This window comes from Jaculus jaculus, chromosome 1 (assembly GCF_020740685.1).
Source record: "Jaculus jaculus isolate mJacJac1 chromosome 1, mJacJac1.mat.Y.cur, whole genome shotgun sequence".
Classification (NCBI taxonomy): domain Eukaryota; kingdom Metazoa; phylum Chordata; class Mammalia; order Rodentia; family Dipodidae; genus Jaculus; species Jaculus jaculus.
In genome coordinates, this window is record NC_059102.1 from 247,271,485 (window position 1) to 247,290,056 (window position 18,572).

The 18,572-nt window shown below is 44.5% G+C and overlaps 1 protein-coding gene across 3 annotated transcripts in view; it reads left to right on the forward strand.

Annotated features, from left to right (window-relative positions):
* The window catches only part of Ranbp10 (RAN binding protein 10), a 71,859-nt gene that overhangs the window by 35,714 nt on the left and 17,573 nt on the right, over window positions 1-18,572 (forward strand). For all 3 annotated transcript variants that reach the window (XM_004661683.2, XM_045156062.1, XM_045156066.1), the window contains exon 4: window positions 14,892-15,059. In XM_004661683.2, the coding sequence (XP_004661740.2) occupies window positions 14,892-15,059 (168 nt within the window). The remainder of the gene's footprint in view (window positions 1-14,891; window positions 15,060-18,572) is intronic.

Genomic DNA, 18,572 nt, shown 5'->3' on the forward strand with positions numbered 1-18,572 from the left:
GGCTTACATGGGTACTGGGGAATTGAACCTGGTTCCTTTGGCTTTGCAGGCAAGCGTCTTAACCACTAAGTCTTCTGTCCAGCCAGGAAGTCATTTTCTTTTTTTTTTCTTTCTCAATTTTTGTTTTGTTTTGTTTTGTTTTGTTTTTTGAGGTAGGGTCTCACTCTGGTTCAGGCTGACCTGGAATTAACTCTGTCATCTCAGGGTGGCCTTGAACTCATGGCAATCCTCCTACCTCTGCCTCCCGAGTGCTGGGATTAAAGGCATGCGCCACCACACCCGGCTCTTTCTCAATTTTTATTAACATTTTTCCATCATTATAAAAAATATCCCATGGTTATACCCTCTCTCCCCCCTCCCACTTTCCCCTTTGAAATTCCATTCTCCATCATATCCTCTCCCCATCTCAATCAGTCTCTCTTTTATTTTGATGTCATGATCTTTTCCTCTTCCTATGATAGTCTTGTGTAGGTAGTGTCAGGCACTATGAGGTCATGGATATCCAGGCCATTTTATGTCTGGAGGGAGCATGTTGTAAGGAGTCCTATCCTTCCTTTGGCTCTTACATTCTTTCTGCCACCTGTTCTGCATTAGACCCTGAGCCTTGGAAGGTGTGATCAAGATGTTAGTCAGTACTTCAGTCATGTCTTTCTATCACTATGATACCTTCTGAGTCATCCCAAGGTCATTGCCATCTGAAAAGAGAAGATTCTTTACCCAAAGTGAGAGTAGCATTAATATAAGGGTATATAAATATTAAAAGAAGGGCTTACTGGGCAGTTTGAGAAGCATAGTATATACATTTTTCCAGACCTCAGCAGATGTTACACCCCTAGGGCTCATGACTACCCCTGTTTTAAGTTTTCAGTATCAGGGATGTGTTTCTCCCCATGGAGCGGGCCTCCAGTCCAATTGGCGGTCAGTTGGTTTCCACCATGACAGACATGCCACTATTGCACCCGTTGGCTGATTTGGGCTGGCTGGCCATTTATAAGGCTTGCAGTGTCCACTGTTGAGTATCTTCACTGGTGGTATCTCTTTCTCCCATTGAACTACATGTAGAATGGCTTCTTCCAGCTTTCTGTCAGCTGGTCTATGTGGAGGAGGTTATCAGCTCAGTTCCAGCAGGATTTCTCAGTGGCCTTGCAGCCCAGGTATGTGGAGTCTTCATCAAGAGGGTCTTACCATCTATTCCTGGTAGGAAACCAAGGACCTTGGCAATGGCCTATAATGTTTTGGGGGCAACAGGGACCTCCATGGCCAACAACTCACTGGAGATATCCCATCCCTGGCACTGAAAATTTTCTAACAACTATCTATGGCTCCTGAGTGTTCCATTGTCCGAAACCAGAGGATTCCATATGATTTATTTGCATTCTCTTCGATTTTGATTAGCTCTCCCTCCATCTTTCCTTTATTCAATCTCTTCCCCTGACCTCACTTTGGGCCTTTTCACCCCCATTAATCTATTCTTCTACTTACATATATGCAATACCAACCTATTAAGTACCTTCCTCCCAGGAAGTCATTTTTTTTTTTTTTTTTTTTTGGTTTTTCGAAGTAGGGTCTCACTCTGGTCCAGGCTGACCTGGAATTAACTATGTAGTCTCAGGGCAGCCTTGAACTCATGGTGATCCTCCTATTTCTGCCTCCCGAGTGCTGGGATTAAAGGTGCGCGCCACCACACCCGGCGGAAATCATTTTCTTATGACTGATGTGGTTGAGTGTTTGACACTAACCAGAACTGATACAGGACTTGCCTGAGCACCTTCTCCCCTTTGTTCCTCTATACTGGGCTACTTGTTTCTCTGGTCCTTTTGGCTCTAGTTTCTGGTTAGAATCCGTGATTGTGCCAAGTGTGCATGAATGTGGTACCAGCAGTACTTTTCTTCCTTAAGGGACCCAGAGGACCCTCATGTGGCCTGTGAGGGGATGATTGGGCTTTTCCAGGCCTTAAAGTACAGGGATAGGGCAACCAAGAAACACCTCTTCCCTCCCCCAAGGAGAATCCAACTCACTGCACTGATTCTACTTTCTTTGAACAGATTATCCCTTGAGAAATCTTGGTTGTTTGCTTAAGGTTCAGCAGACACCAGATGGATGTTTACTGGCACCTATTGTCCCTTAGCCCCAGGTGGGCTATTCTGAGTAATCTTTAGGCCCTCTTCATCCCCATCCTGTGTTTCTACTGTTTCCCTCTCTCTTTCTCTCTCTCTCTTTTTTTTTTCCAAGGTAGGGCCTCACTGTAGCTCAGGCTGGCCTGAAATTGTAGTCGCAGGCTGGCCTGGAACTCATGGCAGTCCTCCTACCTCTGCTTCCCAAGTGCTGGGATTAAAAGGCATGAGCCACCATGCCTGGCCCTCTACTGCCTTCTCTAATTGGCCCTTTCTCCAAACCTACTGCTATTGCTCCTTCTCTGGCTGCTTCCTGGTTGGTGTCTTCTGCCTCAGGCCTCTGCTGTCCACTCTGTGCATTGTACTCTGCCTGATTTGGGCTTCTAATTCCTTTGTTGAGAGGACACTGTCTCCTACTCAGAGTCTTCTTCATCCACTTCCGCCACCTCCCTCTTATCGCTACATACCATCCCAGCTGTGTGGTGTTCCAAACATGCTGCTGTTGTTCCATCCTCTGCCACTTGGCAGATGTTGATCTTATCCTGACCTGTGGTGATGTCTTGCCTGACCTTTTCATCACTGCCTATATCTCTTATGATATTTGCTACCTTGTCTTCTGTGACTCACATTGACCATGTCCTTACTGAGTGATAAGCTCCTTGGGACTTGGACTGCATCTTTTTTTGTTGTTGTTTGTTTATATGTTTTTTCCCATGAATTTTTCAATTATTTATTTTCTTGTTGTTATTTGTTTGTTTTTTGAAGTAGGGTCTCATTCTATCCCAGGCTGATGGCAATTCACTCTGTAATCTCAGGGTGGCCTCGAATTTACAGCAATAGTCCTACCTCTGCCTCCCGAGTGCTGGGATTAAAGGCTTGTGCTATCACTCCCGCTGGACCACATTCTTTTTATCACCAGTCACCTACAGTGTGTACAGTGTCTGGCATGATGACTGTGGGTTAAAGCTGTTCCTACACTGCTGTGCTTTGCCTTAATGTGATGAGGCTAGGTCCTATTGGCCTGAAGCCTGTCTTCATTCAGCTTAGAGGAGCTTTTGTGGGCAGCTGATCTTCCCCCCTCCCCAGTGCCCTAACCATGGTGGGAATGATTATGCATGGGTTTCTTTCACCTTCTGGCTGTAGGGTTCAATGCCATTGAGTCAGGAATTGGCTCACATTGATTATATTATATGGGAAATGGATCTTGAGGACTTTGTTCAGTTTGTGAAGCTGTATGGCTTCGTAGCTAAGGCCATGGGAGCTGAAGCTACATTGTCTGCATTCCCAGGAGGGCTGGAGAGTTGGCATAGTGGCAAAAGGCACTTGCTTGTAAAGCCTAATGGCTCATGTTTGATTCCCCAGTTAACCCCATGTGAAGCCAGACACACATTGTCTCCATTCCCATCCTCAAAGCTTAGTTACCTGAAGTTACTTAACTGCTTGGCACCTTAATTTCCCAATCTATAAAGTGGAAGTGATATATTAGTATGTAACCCATATCTAAGGTATGGTTATGAGAAATTAAATTATGTTTTTATTTTATTTTATTTTTTGGTTTTTCCAGGTAGGGTCTCACTCTTTAGCACAGGCTGACCAGGAACTCACTCGATAGTCTCAGGCCTGCCTCAAACTCATGACAATCTTCCTACCTCAGCTGGGATTAAAGGCATGTTCTACCATGTCCCACCTGAGAAATGAATTAATTTTTTTCAGGAAGGGTGATTGAGACTACTACCAACCTCAAACCCTTGATTCTCCTGCCTCACCTGCCTCAGTCTCCTAAATGCCAGGATTATAGACATGTTATCACCATATCCCACTAAATGAGTTACTTTCTGTTTTGGGTTTTGTTTTGTTTTTTTAGTTTTTTTTTGAGTTAGGGTCTCACACTAGCCCAGACTGACCTGAAACTCACTCTGTAGTTCCAGCCTGGCCTTGAACTCTCAGCAGTCCTTGCACCTCTGCCTCCCAAGTGTTGGGATTAAAAGCTTGTATCACCATGCCCAGCCTTTTTTTTTTTTTTGGTTTTTCAAGGTAGGGTTTCACTCTAGCCCAGGCTGACCTGGAATTCACTATGTAGTCTCAGGGTGGCCTCGAACTCACGGCTCCTCCTACCTCTGCCTCCCAAGTGCTGGGATTAAAGGCGTGCGCCACCATACCCGGCTCTTTTTTTTTTTTTTTTTTTTTTAGGCAGTGTTTCACTTTAGCTCAGGCTAACCCGAAATTCACTACATAGTCTCAGGGTGCCCTCAAATTCACAGAGTTCTGGAACTAAAGGCATGTGTCACCAGCCCTGCTGCTGCTGCTGCTGCTGCTGCTGCTTTTTTAAGGAAGGAGAGGTTTGTTAATTTTTTTGTTTTGTTTTTTTTCCTTTTAATTTAATTTATCTATTTGAGAACAGAAAAGAGGCAGACATACACAAGGGGGGCGGGGAGAGAATGGGTGTGTCAGGGCCACCAGTCACTTTAAATGAACTTAGAATGCATGTACCACCTTGTGCATCTGGTTTATGAGGGTCCTGGGAAATCAAACATGGGTCCTTTGGCTTTGCAGGCAAGAGTCTTAACCACTAAACCATCTCTCCAACCTTATCCTATTTCTTTTGTCCCTTTGTCCCACTCCCCAGTCCTCAGAGAACCCTACTGTTCCAGGATGGTTGTTCCTCTGTTTTGTTGTCTCATTACTTTTGTCCTCCATCCTCTGGAAACGTTGGTGGGCTCAGCACCGTGTTGGTCTTGTGGGGGGATCAGTAACTACTGTGGGTCATAACTGTACCACTGGGTTCATGTCAAGAGGAAAGTATAAATGACTGAATGTCTATAAAATGCTTAGAGTACTGTCTGACATTAAAAAGGGTACATAAGGGCTAGAGAGATGCCTTAGCAGTTTAGGCACTTACCTGCAAAGCCAAAGGACCCACGTTCAATTCCCAGGACCCATGTCAGCCAGATGCACAAGGTGGTGCATGCATCTCGAGTTCATTTGCAGAGCTGAAGGCCCTGATACACTTATTCTATCTGTCTCTTTCTCTCTCTCAAATAAAATCAATAAAAATTTTAAAAGGTCCATAGATATTAGCTGTTGTTATTATTGAGAGAGGTGGTTTTTCTATCTGAAAAATGAAGTAGCTGCATATAGGAAGTTCTTTTATGAATGTCTGCATATCAGAGTGGAGTTAAAGGTCCTTGAAATTCCATTTTGCTTCAAGTGCTTGTTTTCTGTATTTAAGTACCCATGTGTTCTATACTAGCAGAAGTGGGATTATGGAAGATGGCTAAGCCATTGGTCAGGATGTTTCCAGTGTCTGTAGGTTGTGCTGGCTCGGCAGGGATAGCTTTTTCTCCTAGGCTGTTGGGAGCAGCAGGTTCTCTGGGGTCTCACGGAGCAGATGATGACAGGAGTGCCTGACCCATGAGGCTGTGCTGTTCGGACTTTCTTGAGAGCATATGGGCGTGTCTTACTTTGCACTGTCAGAAGTTTCTGTTGGAAGATGTGGAAGTCTTGTTTACCTTTTCAAGGTGTTCTTTGGCCTCCTAAAGTGTGAAACTAAGGAACAGGTGTGGCCCCAAAATAAGAATGTTGGAACCCTGGGCTAAATGACTCAGAAGCAAGACAGAATGATGTGCAGGCCCCACCCTTGCCTTGGTGAGCTGGCAGGGAAGGGTAGGGCCTGGGATCTCTAAACTGAGGGAGTACGGAGAGGAAGACAGGGTTGTAGATGGAGAGTGGGTTTGAACTTCTCCCAGGTTCAGGTGCTATGAGGGATTGGGAGACAGTTAGGTCTCACTTTGGTGCCCTGTGCCTCAAACAGAGCCAGGGAGACTCATACTGTGTTCATATAGTTTTCTGCCTTTGTCCTCCTTGCCTTTTCTGTGGATGGCAGATGTCTTCATGCTGTGACACTTATTACCTGGGAGAATTCAGGCCCACTGACACCTGCTTTTCTTGACTGTTACTGTTGGAAGAGGGATACCTGAAAGGGTCCTCTGGGGATGGGTACATGTCTTCTGGAGCATCTGTTGCCCGGACCCTGAGGACCGAGGCAGGGGGAGGGGGAGGGCACAGAGTGGAGTAGTCTGCTTTTTTTCCACAGGATGGTGGAAAGTAAGCAAGCATCTTTTCCCTCCTACAGAGCTCACTTTACCAAGTCTGCTTGGACTGTTAGCAACAAGCTATCTATCTCTACTACATGGGCCTTATTCTACAAACAGCTGGTATTTCACATCTGTACATGCCTTGGGAGAGGAACCACTGAGAACAGAGACCTGGGTAGAATACCACAGTTCTGAACCAGGTTTCGAGGGTGAATCAATAACAGGATGTTCAATATCCTTCCTTTGTACCCTCTTAAGGGTACAGTGCATGCACTGAGAGGTATCTGCCGGAAGCAATAGCAGGTGGCGTTATAGTGCAGATGTTTTAGATTACAACAGGTAGGTGGGTTTCTGATTGTTTGAAAAGCTACTTGTCTGTACCTGCCATATGGACTGTTCTTTCCCACTTTGTGTAGGTTAGTACTCTTTTTGATCATAGCTGATAAACACCCATCAGATCTGGCATTTAGCCATCTCTTCTCTCGGGAATATTTTTCACCTCAAGACCTACTGTGCTTTGCAGTAGTGGTCTGCCGTGGCTCAGGCCTTCTGTGAGGGCAGCTATGCTTCTCTCCAGTCAGGTCAGTTAAACATCCGGGCCCCACTAGGTTCTTGCGTATCTTTCCTGACCACAACAGAGTACCTGGGCACAGGCCTAGGAATCTCACATCACCCTGGTATGATTGCAGGTCTGTACATGCTCCCAATCCAGGGTCCAGTTGAGACTGATGGAGAGAAGCCACCTGGTTCTTGTCCTCAGTTTAGTCCTATAGGGTGCTCAAGACAGCTCTGCCTAGAAAAGGGATCCACCAAGAGATTGTCTGATGCTACTAAACAGTTCTGTGGAAAGAATCCAGGACTTGTAAGCTTGCTACCCAACCCATTGTTGCCTTTCTCATTCTGTCCCTTCTCTGTCTGCTGTCCTTTAGAGCTCTGGCAGTAGGTTCTACAGGGCAGTTCAGAATACAGGATGGTTTTGCACAGGTGGGCCCAGAGGTAAGGAGCTAGTCAAAACTACTGGTAGTTAATGATAGTAGTGAGTGTGGTGTCAGTGCCCAGCGCACACTGTGGTCCCTACAGAGGAGCTTGGTTCATATGAGAGCCTCTGTCACCTGCTTCCCTTCGGTTTTGCTGTGAGCTAGCAGCACCTTTGGCCTTGTGGCCATTAAAGGAAATTCCTTTTCCAAAGACTTCTGTCCTAACTCACAGGAGACCTGTATTACATAATATATCAGTATTGCTTAGCAACCTTTTGAGTAGAGGTTATTCAAACCAGAACTAATTAATTAATTATCAATTTCTTTCTCTCTCACCTTCTTCCCTCCTTCCCTCCCTTTCTCCCTTTCTCCTTCTCCCCCCCTCCCCCGCTCCCCTCTTCTGAGGTAGTGTTTCACTCTAGCCCAGGCTGTCCTGGAATTCATTATGTAGTCTCAGGGTGGCCTCAAACTCACAATGATCCTTCTGCCTCTGTCTCCCTAGTGCTCAGACTAAAGGTGTGTACCACCACACCTGGCTCTCTTTTTTCTTTGAGGCAGGGTCTCACTGTAGCCCAGGTTGGCATGGAACTCACTCTGTAGTCTCAGGCTGACCTTGAACTTGAACTTGAACTGACAATAGTCCTTCTACCTCAGCCTCCCAACTATCTATCTCAAACAAGCAAATAAATAAAGAAATATGTATATATATATGCATATATATATATATGTATATTTTGTTTGTTTGTTTTTAAAGAGGCTGGAAGATCACCATAATTTGAGGACAGTCCGGGGCTATAGAATGCGCTCTAAGTCATCCTGGGCTAGAGTGAGACACTCCTGAAACATAGCAAAACAAAAAACATAAAATAATGTATTTTTCAAGCTGAGCATAGTATTCTATACTTGTCCCAGCTACTTAGGAGGCCAAGCAAGGCAGGAAGATCTCTTGAGTTCAGGAATTGGAGACCAGCCTAAACAAGGGCAACATAGTGAGGCCTCATTTTTTTCTCCTCCTGTTCTCCTCCTCCTCCTTCCTCCTTCTTCGGGGCTGTAGCCCAAGATGACCTGGAAGTCACTCTTTAGTTCCAGGCTGGCCTCAAACTCACTGTGATTCTCCTAGCTCTACCTCCTGAGAGTTGGGATTAAAGGTGTGTGTCACCATACCCAGTGAGGCCTCATCCTTTTTTTTCAATTTTATTTGTTTACTTTTATTTATTTATTTGAAAGTGACAGACAGAGAGAGACAGAGGCAGAGAGAGAGAGAATGGGCGTGCCAGAGCCTCCCGCCACTGCAAAGAACTCCAGATGCATGTGCCCCTTTGTGTATCTGGCTTATGTGGGCCCTGGGGAACTGAGCCCCAAACTGGGGTCCTCAAGCTTCATAGGCAAGCGCTTTATTGCTAAGCCATCTCTCCAGCTCTCATCCTCCACCCCCCCCCCCTTGAGGTAGAGACCCTCAAACCTAGGCTGACCTGGAATTCACTATGTAGTCTCAAACTGGCTTCGAACTCACAATGGTCGTCCTACCTCTGGGATTAAAGGTGTGCAACACCATGCCCAGCTTAGTTGTTTTTTAAAATGGTATGCTTGTGTGTGTGTGTGTGTGTGTGTGTGTGTGTGTGAGAGAGAGAGAGAGAGAGAGAGAGAGAGAATGAGAATGGGGGAATCAGGGCCTCTAGTCACTGCAGAGGAACATGTGCCACTTAGTGCATGTGGCTTTACATGGATACTAGGGCTTCAAATCCCAGTTGTTATGGCTTTGCTGATAAATATCTCTCCAGGAGGATCGCCGTGAGTTCAAGGCCACCCTGAGACTACAGAGTTAATTCCAGGTCAGCCTGGACCAGAGTGAGACCCTACCTCGAAAAACCAAAAAAAAAAAAAAGTCTTTATTATGTTGAGATATGTTCTTTATATTCCCAATTTCTTCAGGACTTTATCATGAAGGGATATTGGATTTTATTAAATGCTTCTTCTGTATCTAATGAGATGATCAGTGATTTTTGTCCTCCAGTCCATTTATATAATGTATTATATTTATCAATTTGCATATGTTGAGCCATCCCTGCATCCCTGGGATAAAGCCTACTTGGTCAGGGTGAATGATCTTTCTGATATATTCTTGTATTCTGTTTGCCTATATTTTGTGAGAATTTTTGCATCTATATTCATGAAGGAGATTGGTCTAATTTTTTTTTTTTCTTTCTATCTTTGTCTGCTTTTGGTATCAGGGTGATGCTGGCTTTGTAGAAGGAGTATGGTAGGTGTGGTGGTTTGATTCAGGTGTCCCCCATAAACTTGGGTGTTCTGAATGCTAGGTTCCCAACTGATGGAGATTTGGAATTAATGCCTTTTGGAGGCAGTGTATTGTTAGGAGTGGGCTTATGGATGTTATAGCCAGTGTCCCCTTGCTAGTGTTTGGCACACTCTCCTGTTGCTATTATTCACTTTATGTTGGCCAGGGGGTGATGTCCACCCTTAGCTCATTCCATTGCTTTCCCCTGCCATGATGGAGCTTTTCCTCAAGTCTATAAGCCAATTTAAACCCCTTTTTTCTCAAAAGCTGCTCTTGGTTGGGTGATTTCTACTAGCAATGTGAACCTGACAGCAACAGTAATGCTGGTACTAGGGGTGGGGTTCCTGCTAGATAGCTGACTGTGTTGCTTTGGCCTTTTGGAGTTGATTTTCTTTCTTTCTTTTTCCTGGTTTTTTTTTTTTTTTTTTTTTTCATTTACAACTTCCATAATTGTAAGCAATATCCCATGGTAATTCTCTCCCTCCCCCCCTTTCCCCTTTGAAACCCTACTCTCTATCGTATCTTCTCCCACTCTCAATCAGTCTCTCTTTTATTTTGATGTCATCATCTTATCCTCCTGTTAATTATGGTCTTGTGTAGATGGTGTCAGGCACTGTGAGGTCATGGATATCCAGGCTATTTTGTGTCTGGAGGAGCGCATTGTAGAGAGTCCTACCTACCCTTCCTTCACTGTTGAGTATCTTCATTGGTGATTTCTCTTTCTCCCATTGAACTGCATGCAGAATGGCTTCTTCCAGCTTTCTGTCAGTTTGTCTACATGGAGGAGGTTATCAGCTCAGTTCCAGCATGATTTCTTAGTGGCCTTGCAGCCCAAGTATGTGGAGTCTTCAACAGTAGGGTCTTGTCATCTATTCCTGGTGGTAAACCAAGGGCCTCAGCATTGGCCTATAATATTTTGGGGGCATCAGGGACCTCCCTGGCCAACAACTCACTGGAAGGTATCCCATCCTTGGCAAAGTTGATAGAATGAATTGGCATGCCAGGGCCTCAGCCACTGCAATCAAACTCCATATGCTTGCATCACCTAGTGGGATGTACGACCTTGCACTTGCCTCACATTTGTAAGCCTGGTTAAGCTGGATCTGGAGCGTCTACATAGCCATATGCACACTGACACAAGCATACAATGTTGCACATGCACACAAAGGGGCACACGCATCTGGAGCTTGTTCACAGCAGCTGAAGGCCCTGGCGCACCCATTCTCTCTCAAAATAAATAGTTTAGAAAAAGAAATAAAAAACTTACATTATCATTTTAGGCCTTTGCACACTGAGGCATCTATTATTTGGTTCAATGGTTCTTGAGCTCTCTAATGGTAAAACAAAAATTTCTACCAAATATCTTTGAGTCACCGACTGAGTAGGAAATGGTTCTTCCTGGTGATTTGATGAGGTTGGTTCAAGCAAATTATTGCTAAATTTTGTAGAATTTCTTCAGTCTCATTCTGAAAAAAATGTGCACTGACTAGGTTCTCCAGTGAAATCCTGAACAGAAAGATGATAGTGACAGCAGGATCTATGAAGTAGACCAGGGCTTTGTGCCAGAGGATAAGCAAAAGGGATTCATGCCAACAGGAGGGAGGTGTACAAGCAAAGGCGTGAAGCAAGTGGAACAGGCTGGCGGGAGCTGCAGAGGGAGAGGTGTTTTTGGCAGAAGGGCACAAGTGGAGCCCTCAAAGGCAGACAACCAGATGAGGTCTGCTCTCCAAGTATGTGTATTTGTATGTACACATGCATGTGTACATACAAATACACATTTATATTTTAAAGAGCAAGGTTGCAGGATACCAAGTAGATAAAAAACCTTATCAAGATGAAGTTTACCAATGATAACATTTACCCATTTAAATTGTACAATTCAGTGATTTTTAGTTGGGCCTAGTGATACAGGCCTGTAATATCAGCATTCAAGATAAGACAGGAGGATTGCCACTAGTTTGAGGCTAGCCTAAGCTATAGAATGAGAACCTGTCTCAAAAATCAAAACCAAAGCTGGGCGTGGTGGCGCACACCTTTAATCCCAGCATTTGGGAGGCAGAGGTGGGAAGATCGTCATGAGTTCGAGGCCGCCCTGAGACTACATAGTGAGTTCCAGGTCAGTCTGGGTTAGACTGAGACCCTACCTTGGGGGATGGGGTAGGGGGGTGGGGATCAAAACCAGCTGGACCTAGTGGTGCATGCCTTTAATCCCAGCACTTTGGAGGCAGAAGTAGAAGGATCACTGTGAGTTCAAGGCCAGCCTGAGACTACATGGTGAATTCCAGGTCAGCCTGAACTAGAGTGAGACCTTACCTTGAAAAACATAAAATAAAATAAAATAAAATAAAATAAAATAAAATAAAATAAAATAAAATAAAATAAAATAATAAAATAAAAAAATAAAATAAAATAAATGTAGTGTGTCTGTATGGCATCCGTCTGCAGCAGCAAGAGACCCTACCACCCTTGATATAAGGCACTGTATTAGACTGACCATGGTAGTGCTGGAGGGTTCAGAAGTTCAGGGTTGTCCTCAGACATGTACTACCATGCCTGGCAGCAAGCTCTCAGTGATAAAAACCTCAGTGGTTTTTATGATGTTGATAGTTGTGCAACCAGCATTGTAATCTAATTTTGAAACACTTTCATCACCCCTGCTTCCCACCCACAAAATCCAATTATATTTTGATATAATAGCAAAAAATTCTTTCCTTTTTTTGGATGGAGAATAGGACCTCACATGTTAGGCAAGTGCTCTTCCAATAAAACAAATCTTCAGCCCTAGAAACTGAAGTTTAAAAATACCACATTGTTTTTTTCATGGAAGTTGTTTTGTTATTATGTAGGGTTTGCTGGGCTTGGAGCCTTTTGTTTGTTTGTTTTGTTTTTTAATTAAAAATATATTTCATTTATTTATTTATTTCAGAGTGAAAAAGAAGCAGAGAGAGAGAGAGTTGGGGGGAGGGGGTAATGGGCTCACCAGGGCCTCCAGCCACTGTAAACGTATTCCAGACGCAATCATCACCTTGTGCATCTGGGTTGTGTGACCTGGGGAATTGAACTTGGGTCCTTTGCTTTACAGGCAAACGCCTTAACCACTAAGCCATTTCTCCAACCCTGTTTTTGTTTTTTTGAGGAAGGGTATCATTCTCTAGCCCAGGCTAACCTAGAATTCACTATGTAGTTTCAAGGTTGCCTTGAACTCTACAATCCTTTTACCTCTGCCTCCCGAGTGCTGGGATTAAAGGCATGTGCCACCACCACCGGGCTCAAATCTCTAATTTTTTTTGTTTTTTGGTTTTTTTTTTTTTTTTTTTCGAGATAGGGTCTCACTCTAGCCCAGGCTGACCTGGAATTAACTCTGTAGTCTCAGGGTGACCTCGAACACTCAGCGATCCTCCTACCCATGCCTCCCGAGTGCTGGGATTAAAGGTGTGTGCCAACATGCCCGGCAGAATCTAATTTTTTTTAACTTTTTAGTTTTTATTAACATTTTCCATGATTATAAAAAAATATCCCATGGTAATTCCCTCCCTCCCCCCCCCCCGACACTTTCCCCTTTGAAATTCCATTCTCTATCATATTAATTTTTTTAAGCACCATTATACATCTACTAAAACAACTAAAAGCAAAAAGTCGAGCAACCAACATAAAAACCACCCAACACAGAAACCCTGAGCAGCTGAGCATGTTGCTGGAGAGGATGTGAAACTCTTATACTGCTGGTAGAAATGCAAGTAGACACTTTACAAAACATTTCGGCAGTTTCTTATCAATTTAAACATACGGTAATGTTATGACTCAGCAGTACTACCTCTAAGTATAGTATTTACCCAAGGAAAATGAAAACATGTCTATGCAAAGACTTCTACATAAATATTTGTTGCTTTGTTCATAATAATCAAAAATTAGAAACAACTCAAGTGTCATGTACTGGTGAGTGGATGGGCAAACTAGTATAACCATGAATGGCATACTGTTTAGCAATGAAAAGGATGAACTACTAACACACATAGCATGCTGAGTGCAGGAAGTCAAATACATACTCTATGATCTGATACTCCATTTAGAAGACATTCTAAAGAAGACAATATCAGGCTGGGGAGATGGTCAGCCCAGGTTCCATTCCCCAGTTTCCATGTAAAGCCCAATGCATAATGTAGCCCATGCATCTGGATATTTGCTTGTAGCAGTATGAGGCCCCGGTGCTTCCATACTCTGTAATAAATAAGCATATTTTTACAAATAAAATTAGCTGGGCATGGTAGCACACGCCTTTAATCCTAGCACTCAGGAGGCAGAGGTAGGAGGATCGCCCTGAGTTTGAGGCCACCCTGAGACTATGTAGTGAATTCCAGATCAGCCTGAGCTAGAATGAGATCCTACCTCAAAAAAATCCAAAGCAAAAATAAATTAAAATTAAAAAGAAGGCAAATCAAATATCATAGGAACAAGGTACTACCTTTGACTAGATGTGAGTGGAGTGAATTGCCTACAAAGAGACACATGGGAACTTTTTTTTTTTGAGGCAGGGTTTCATGTAGTCCAGGATGGCCTCAAACTTGCTGTTAGCTGAGTATAACTGGTTTTTGTTGTTGTTGTTGTTTTATTTTTGTTTTTGTTTTTCAAGGTAGGGTCTCACTCTAGCTCAGGTCCCTGAAATTCACTATGTAGTCTCAGGGTGGCCTCGAACTCACAGTGATCCTCCTACCTCTGCCTTCCCAGTGCTGGGATTAAAGGTGTATGCCACCACACCTGGCAAATAAAATATACATATATATTTTATTTGCAAGGAAAGAGAGGGAGAGAATGGGTGCACCAAGGCCTCTAGCCACTGTAAACACATTCCATGGCCACCTTATATATGCACCACCTTATACATCTGGCTTTACAGGGGTACTAGGGACTTGAACTTGATTCCTTAGGGTTTTCAGGCAAGTGCCTTCACCACTAAGCCATCTCTCAAGCACATTAAAATTACTTTTTAACAGAGCTGGGTAAGTTGGTGTACATGTGGGAGGTAGAGGCAGGAGGATAAGGAGTTAAAGGTCATGGTCATCCTTGGCTACATAGTGAGTTTATTGTTTCATGAGACCTTATCTAAAAAACAAGAGTATTTTTCATAAGCTGCTAGGAGGATAGTTGCAGTCCTTGATTGCCTCCTTGTTATACTGTCCTCCATGAGTCCCTGTAGGGTTTTGGTTTCTGCCTCAGCTACTCAGGTCACCTGGTGGATTCTGTACATCAAGACCATATCTGTGGGTGCCTCTTGTGATAGACCGTACCCATGAGTGGTGACCAAGATGGGGAAAGACGGGGGAGTGTGGTGAGACCTTCAGGATTTTCTATGACTGCCATGGTCCTCTCCCAAGTACCCATTTTCAATTATTGCTGCTGCTCTTCTCCACAGGTTGGGACAAACATTCTTATGGTTACCATGGCGATGATGGGCATTCCTTTTGCTCCTCGGGAACTGGCCAGCCCTATGGTCCCACATTCACCACAGGGGATGTGATCGGCTGTTGTGTCAACCTCATCAATGGCACCTGCTTCTACACCAAGAATGGCCACAGCCTTGGTAGGTGCAGAGGGTCTCTCCTGTGGAGCCACTTTGGTTGGTGAGAAGTTGAGGAGCAGGCCTTGAAATTAAAGCAGTGACTTGAAGCCTCTGCAGAGCTCCAGGGGACTGCCACCATATTTGGCCATTGGGAGTCCCTTTAGATGAATGGAGGGTAGCAGGGCATGCTTTTTTTTTTGGTTTTCCAAGGTAGGGTCTCAGTCTAGCTCAGAGCTGACCTGGAATTCACTCTGTAGTCTCAGGGTGGCCTCACACTCATAGTGATCCTACTACCTGCCTCCCAAGTGCTGGGATTAAAGTTGTGCACCACCACGCCTGGCTTGGCATGCCTATTTTTAACCTTTCCAAGAAGCAGTATTTATTCAGCCCAAGGTGGGTTCTGCACTGTTTCTGTCATGCCACTGGCCTGTCTGTTACATTTGGTGGAGAAATCTGAGGGCCTCATATAGTTGTCAGTGGTGAGGCTTGCATAAAGCCCATGCCCTGGCCCAGACTTTGCCAGTCCTGCTGTTGGTTGGGGTGGTGGTTGCTGTGGAGCAACAACAGCAAGGACTTCAGGACAAAAGGAAAACAGACAGGCCAGAGTGAGATGGGGGCAGAATTCTGCCTGTTCATGGTTAGCATGCAGTAACTTTGGCAGAGTTGCACTAAAAAAATCTTGGGTGAAATCCAGAGAGATGGAAGGATAGACTGGCGAAAAGGCTGTGGAAGGGGAAGGTGGCCTGAGGCTAAGTCTATAGGAATGGGTGTGGGAATATCAGACCTGATAGAGGCCCAGCAGGACAGATGGGATGCACCTACAAGGAGGGGCAAGAAAGTGGCTGGACTAGTGGAGTGTGAACCAGGAGGAATGAAGAGTGGTAGCAGTGAGGAAGTTGCAGATCTTAAATGTCACTGGGAGGAGTCATCCTACACACTTGTAGAAATTTAACATTAGAACTTGAGCTTTAAGAGTGGTGGCACAGTGCTTGTAATCCCAGCGTTAGAGAGAGGGAGGGAGGATAAGGAGTTCAGAGCCATTCTTGGCTATATAGCAAGTAGGAGGCCAACCTGGGTAATAAAAGACCCTATCCTAAAACAGAACAAAACAAAGCAAGAGAACAACCTGGGTGTGGTAAATATACCTACACCAGGGAGGCTGGGGCTAGATAATTGCTATCTGTCTGGACTACATAGCCAATTCCAAGCCAGCCAGGGCTATATAACATGACCTTGTTTTGGAAAACAAAAGAAGACAGACAAATAAACAAAAAAGAAACATGAGTGAGAGGGACTTTGTCTGTTTTGGTGCCTTGCCCTACTAGGTGCTGACTGGTACATGGCCATACTGTCCCCAAGTTGCTGCCTAGCTGCTGGGCCTGATCTGGCCATACTGTGGTTCTTCCAGAATGGTATAGTGAAGCTCAGAGGACTGGCAGCACTGTACCAGTCAGGTCACCAAGCCCTACAGGATGAGAACTTGGTATTTTCTTCCTCAGAGGCCTCCCTGTGTTGGTGTGAGGGGCTTGAAGGGGCTGTCACTCTCCATAGTGTGTGGCTTCCTCAGATGAGCCAGCCTGAATCAGGGAACCTGAGGGAATTAGGTTGGCTGGGGATAAGTAACTAAGAGCCAGCATTTTTCAGCAGGGCAGTTATACAAACAGAGCTCAAAACAAGTAGGAAAGGACAGGAAGTTGGATGGTTGAGAGCATGGCACAGATGTAGAGCTTCTCTGGATGTACATCTGAAGAGACTCCCCTGACATTGATGGCCATCTAGCTGTAGGAGATAAAGGATAGTGTCTCTAGAGGCTTCTTTGCTCACTCCTTAGCCTGTCTTCTGACTCCAGCTATTTCCTAGCTCTCTGCCAGATTCCAAGGGCATTGTTTTAGGCTCTTCTGCAGCCAGGCTTAGTCCTGCTCCTTTATCTTATTTATTTGGGAGACAGAGAGAGAAAATGGGTGCACTAGGGCCTCTAGGCACTGCAGATGAACTCCAGATGCATGCACCACCATGTGCATCTGGCTTATGTGGGTACTGAGGAATCAAACCTGGGTCTTTAGGCTCCATAGGCACATGCCTTAACTGCTAAGTCATTTTTCCAGTCCCATTCCTGCCCCTTTAGATATCTTCCCTTTATATCCCTCCAACTTGTCCATATCTTGCATATAGCAAGGTAGCTGTTGTTTGGCCAATATTGTGCTGGACCTACAGTATCAGTACATTTAATGCCTCTTCCTGGCCCTGGATGTATATCAGGACCACCAAAAGGCCATGAACACTTTATTTTTTATTTTTGTTGTTTTTGTGCTCAAGCTTTCCTGAAACTTACTCTGTAGTCAAGGCTGTCCTTGAAGTCACAGCAATCCTCCTACCTTAGCTTCCTGAGTTCTGGACAAAAGGCATGTGCCACCACACCGAACAGTTTGAAAAAACAATTTTTGTTTTTGCACATGTATATAGGTATGCTAGGGTCTCTTGCCACTGCAAACAAATACCAGATGAATGTGCCTCTTTTTTGGGGGGGAGGGGGGTCATTTAAGGTAGGGTCTCTAGCCCTAGCCCAGGCTGACCTGGAATTTATTCTGTAGTCTCAGAGTAGATTCAAACTCATGGCCATCCTCCTACCTCTGCTTCCTGAGTGATGGGATTAAAGGCATGCATCACCATGCCTGGCCCTGCATGTGCCTTTTTTTGTATCTAGCTTCTCACGAGTGCTCGGGAATCCAACCTGGGCTAGCAGGCTTTGTAAACAAGGGCTTTAGCCACTGAACAAGTTCCCCACAAGAACTCTTTTCTAGCCAGGTCCCCCATGTTCTGTAGAAAGTTGCTGGCCATTTTAATGCCAGTCTAAACCCTCAGGCCATTTTATTATTTCTCTCTGCCTAGTGAATGCTTTTTATAGACCCAATGTAAGCCCTTATGCGTGTTGTAATTAAACTTTTCATAGTAGTACATTGCCTGTTTTTCTAGCCTCTTAAAATCTTCTATGGTTTTGCTTGTTGTTTCTCAATATTTAAAGACCACTTCAACATTCTGTTAGCTAAAAATATGATAAACTTGTTTGCATGTGTGTGTGCGTGCTATTTTTTGGATGCACGAGGTATTGAACCCAAGGCTTTGCATATACTAGACAAGCACTCTACCACTGAGCTATATTACCAGTCTACGAATATATTTTATTTGTTAATATATTGGAAGGGGGCTGGGAGATGGCTCAACAGTTAAGGGTGCTTGCCATGCAAGCATGAAGGCCTGAGAGAACCTGATTTGCCGTGAGATCAATTTCCTAGCGCTCAAAACACAGCTGGACATAGCCATGTAAGCCTATAACCCCAGTTGTGTGGGTAGAGCTCATAGGTCAGCCATTCTTTTTGTTTGTTTGTTTGTTTCAAGGTAGGGTTTCACTCTGTCTCAGGCTAACCTGAAACTCACAATGTAGTCTCAGGTGGTCTTGAATTCATGGAGATCTTCCTACCTCTGCCTCTTGAGTGCTGGGATTAAAGGTGTGCACCACCACTGCTGGCTATAGAT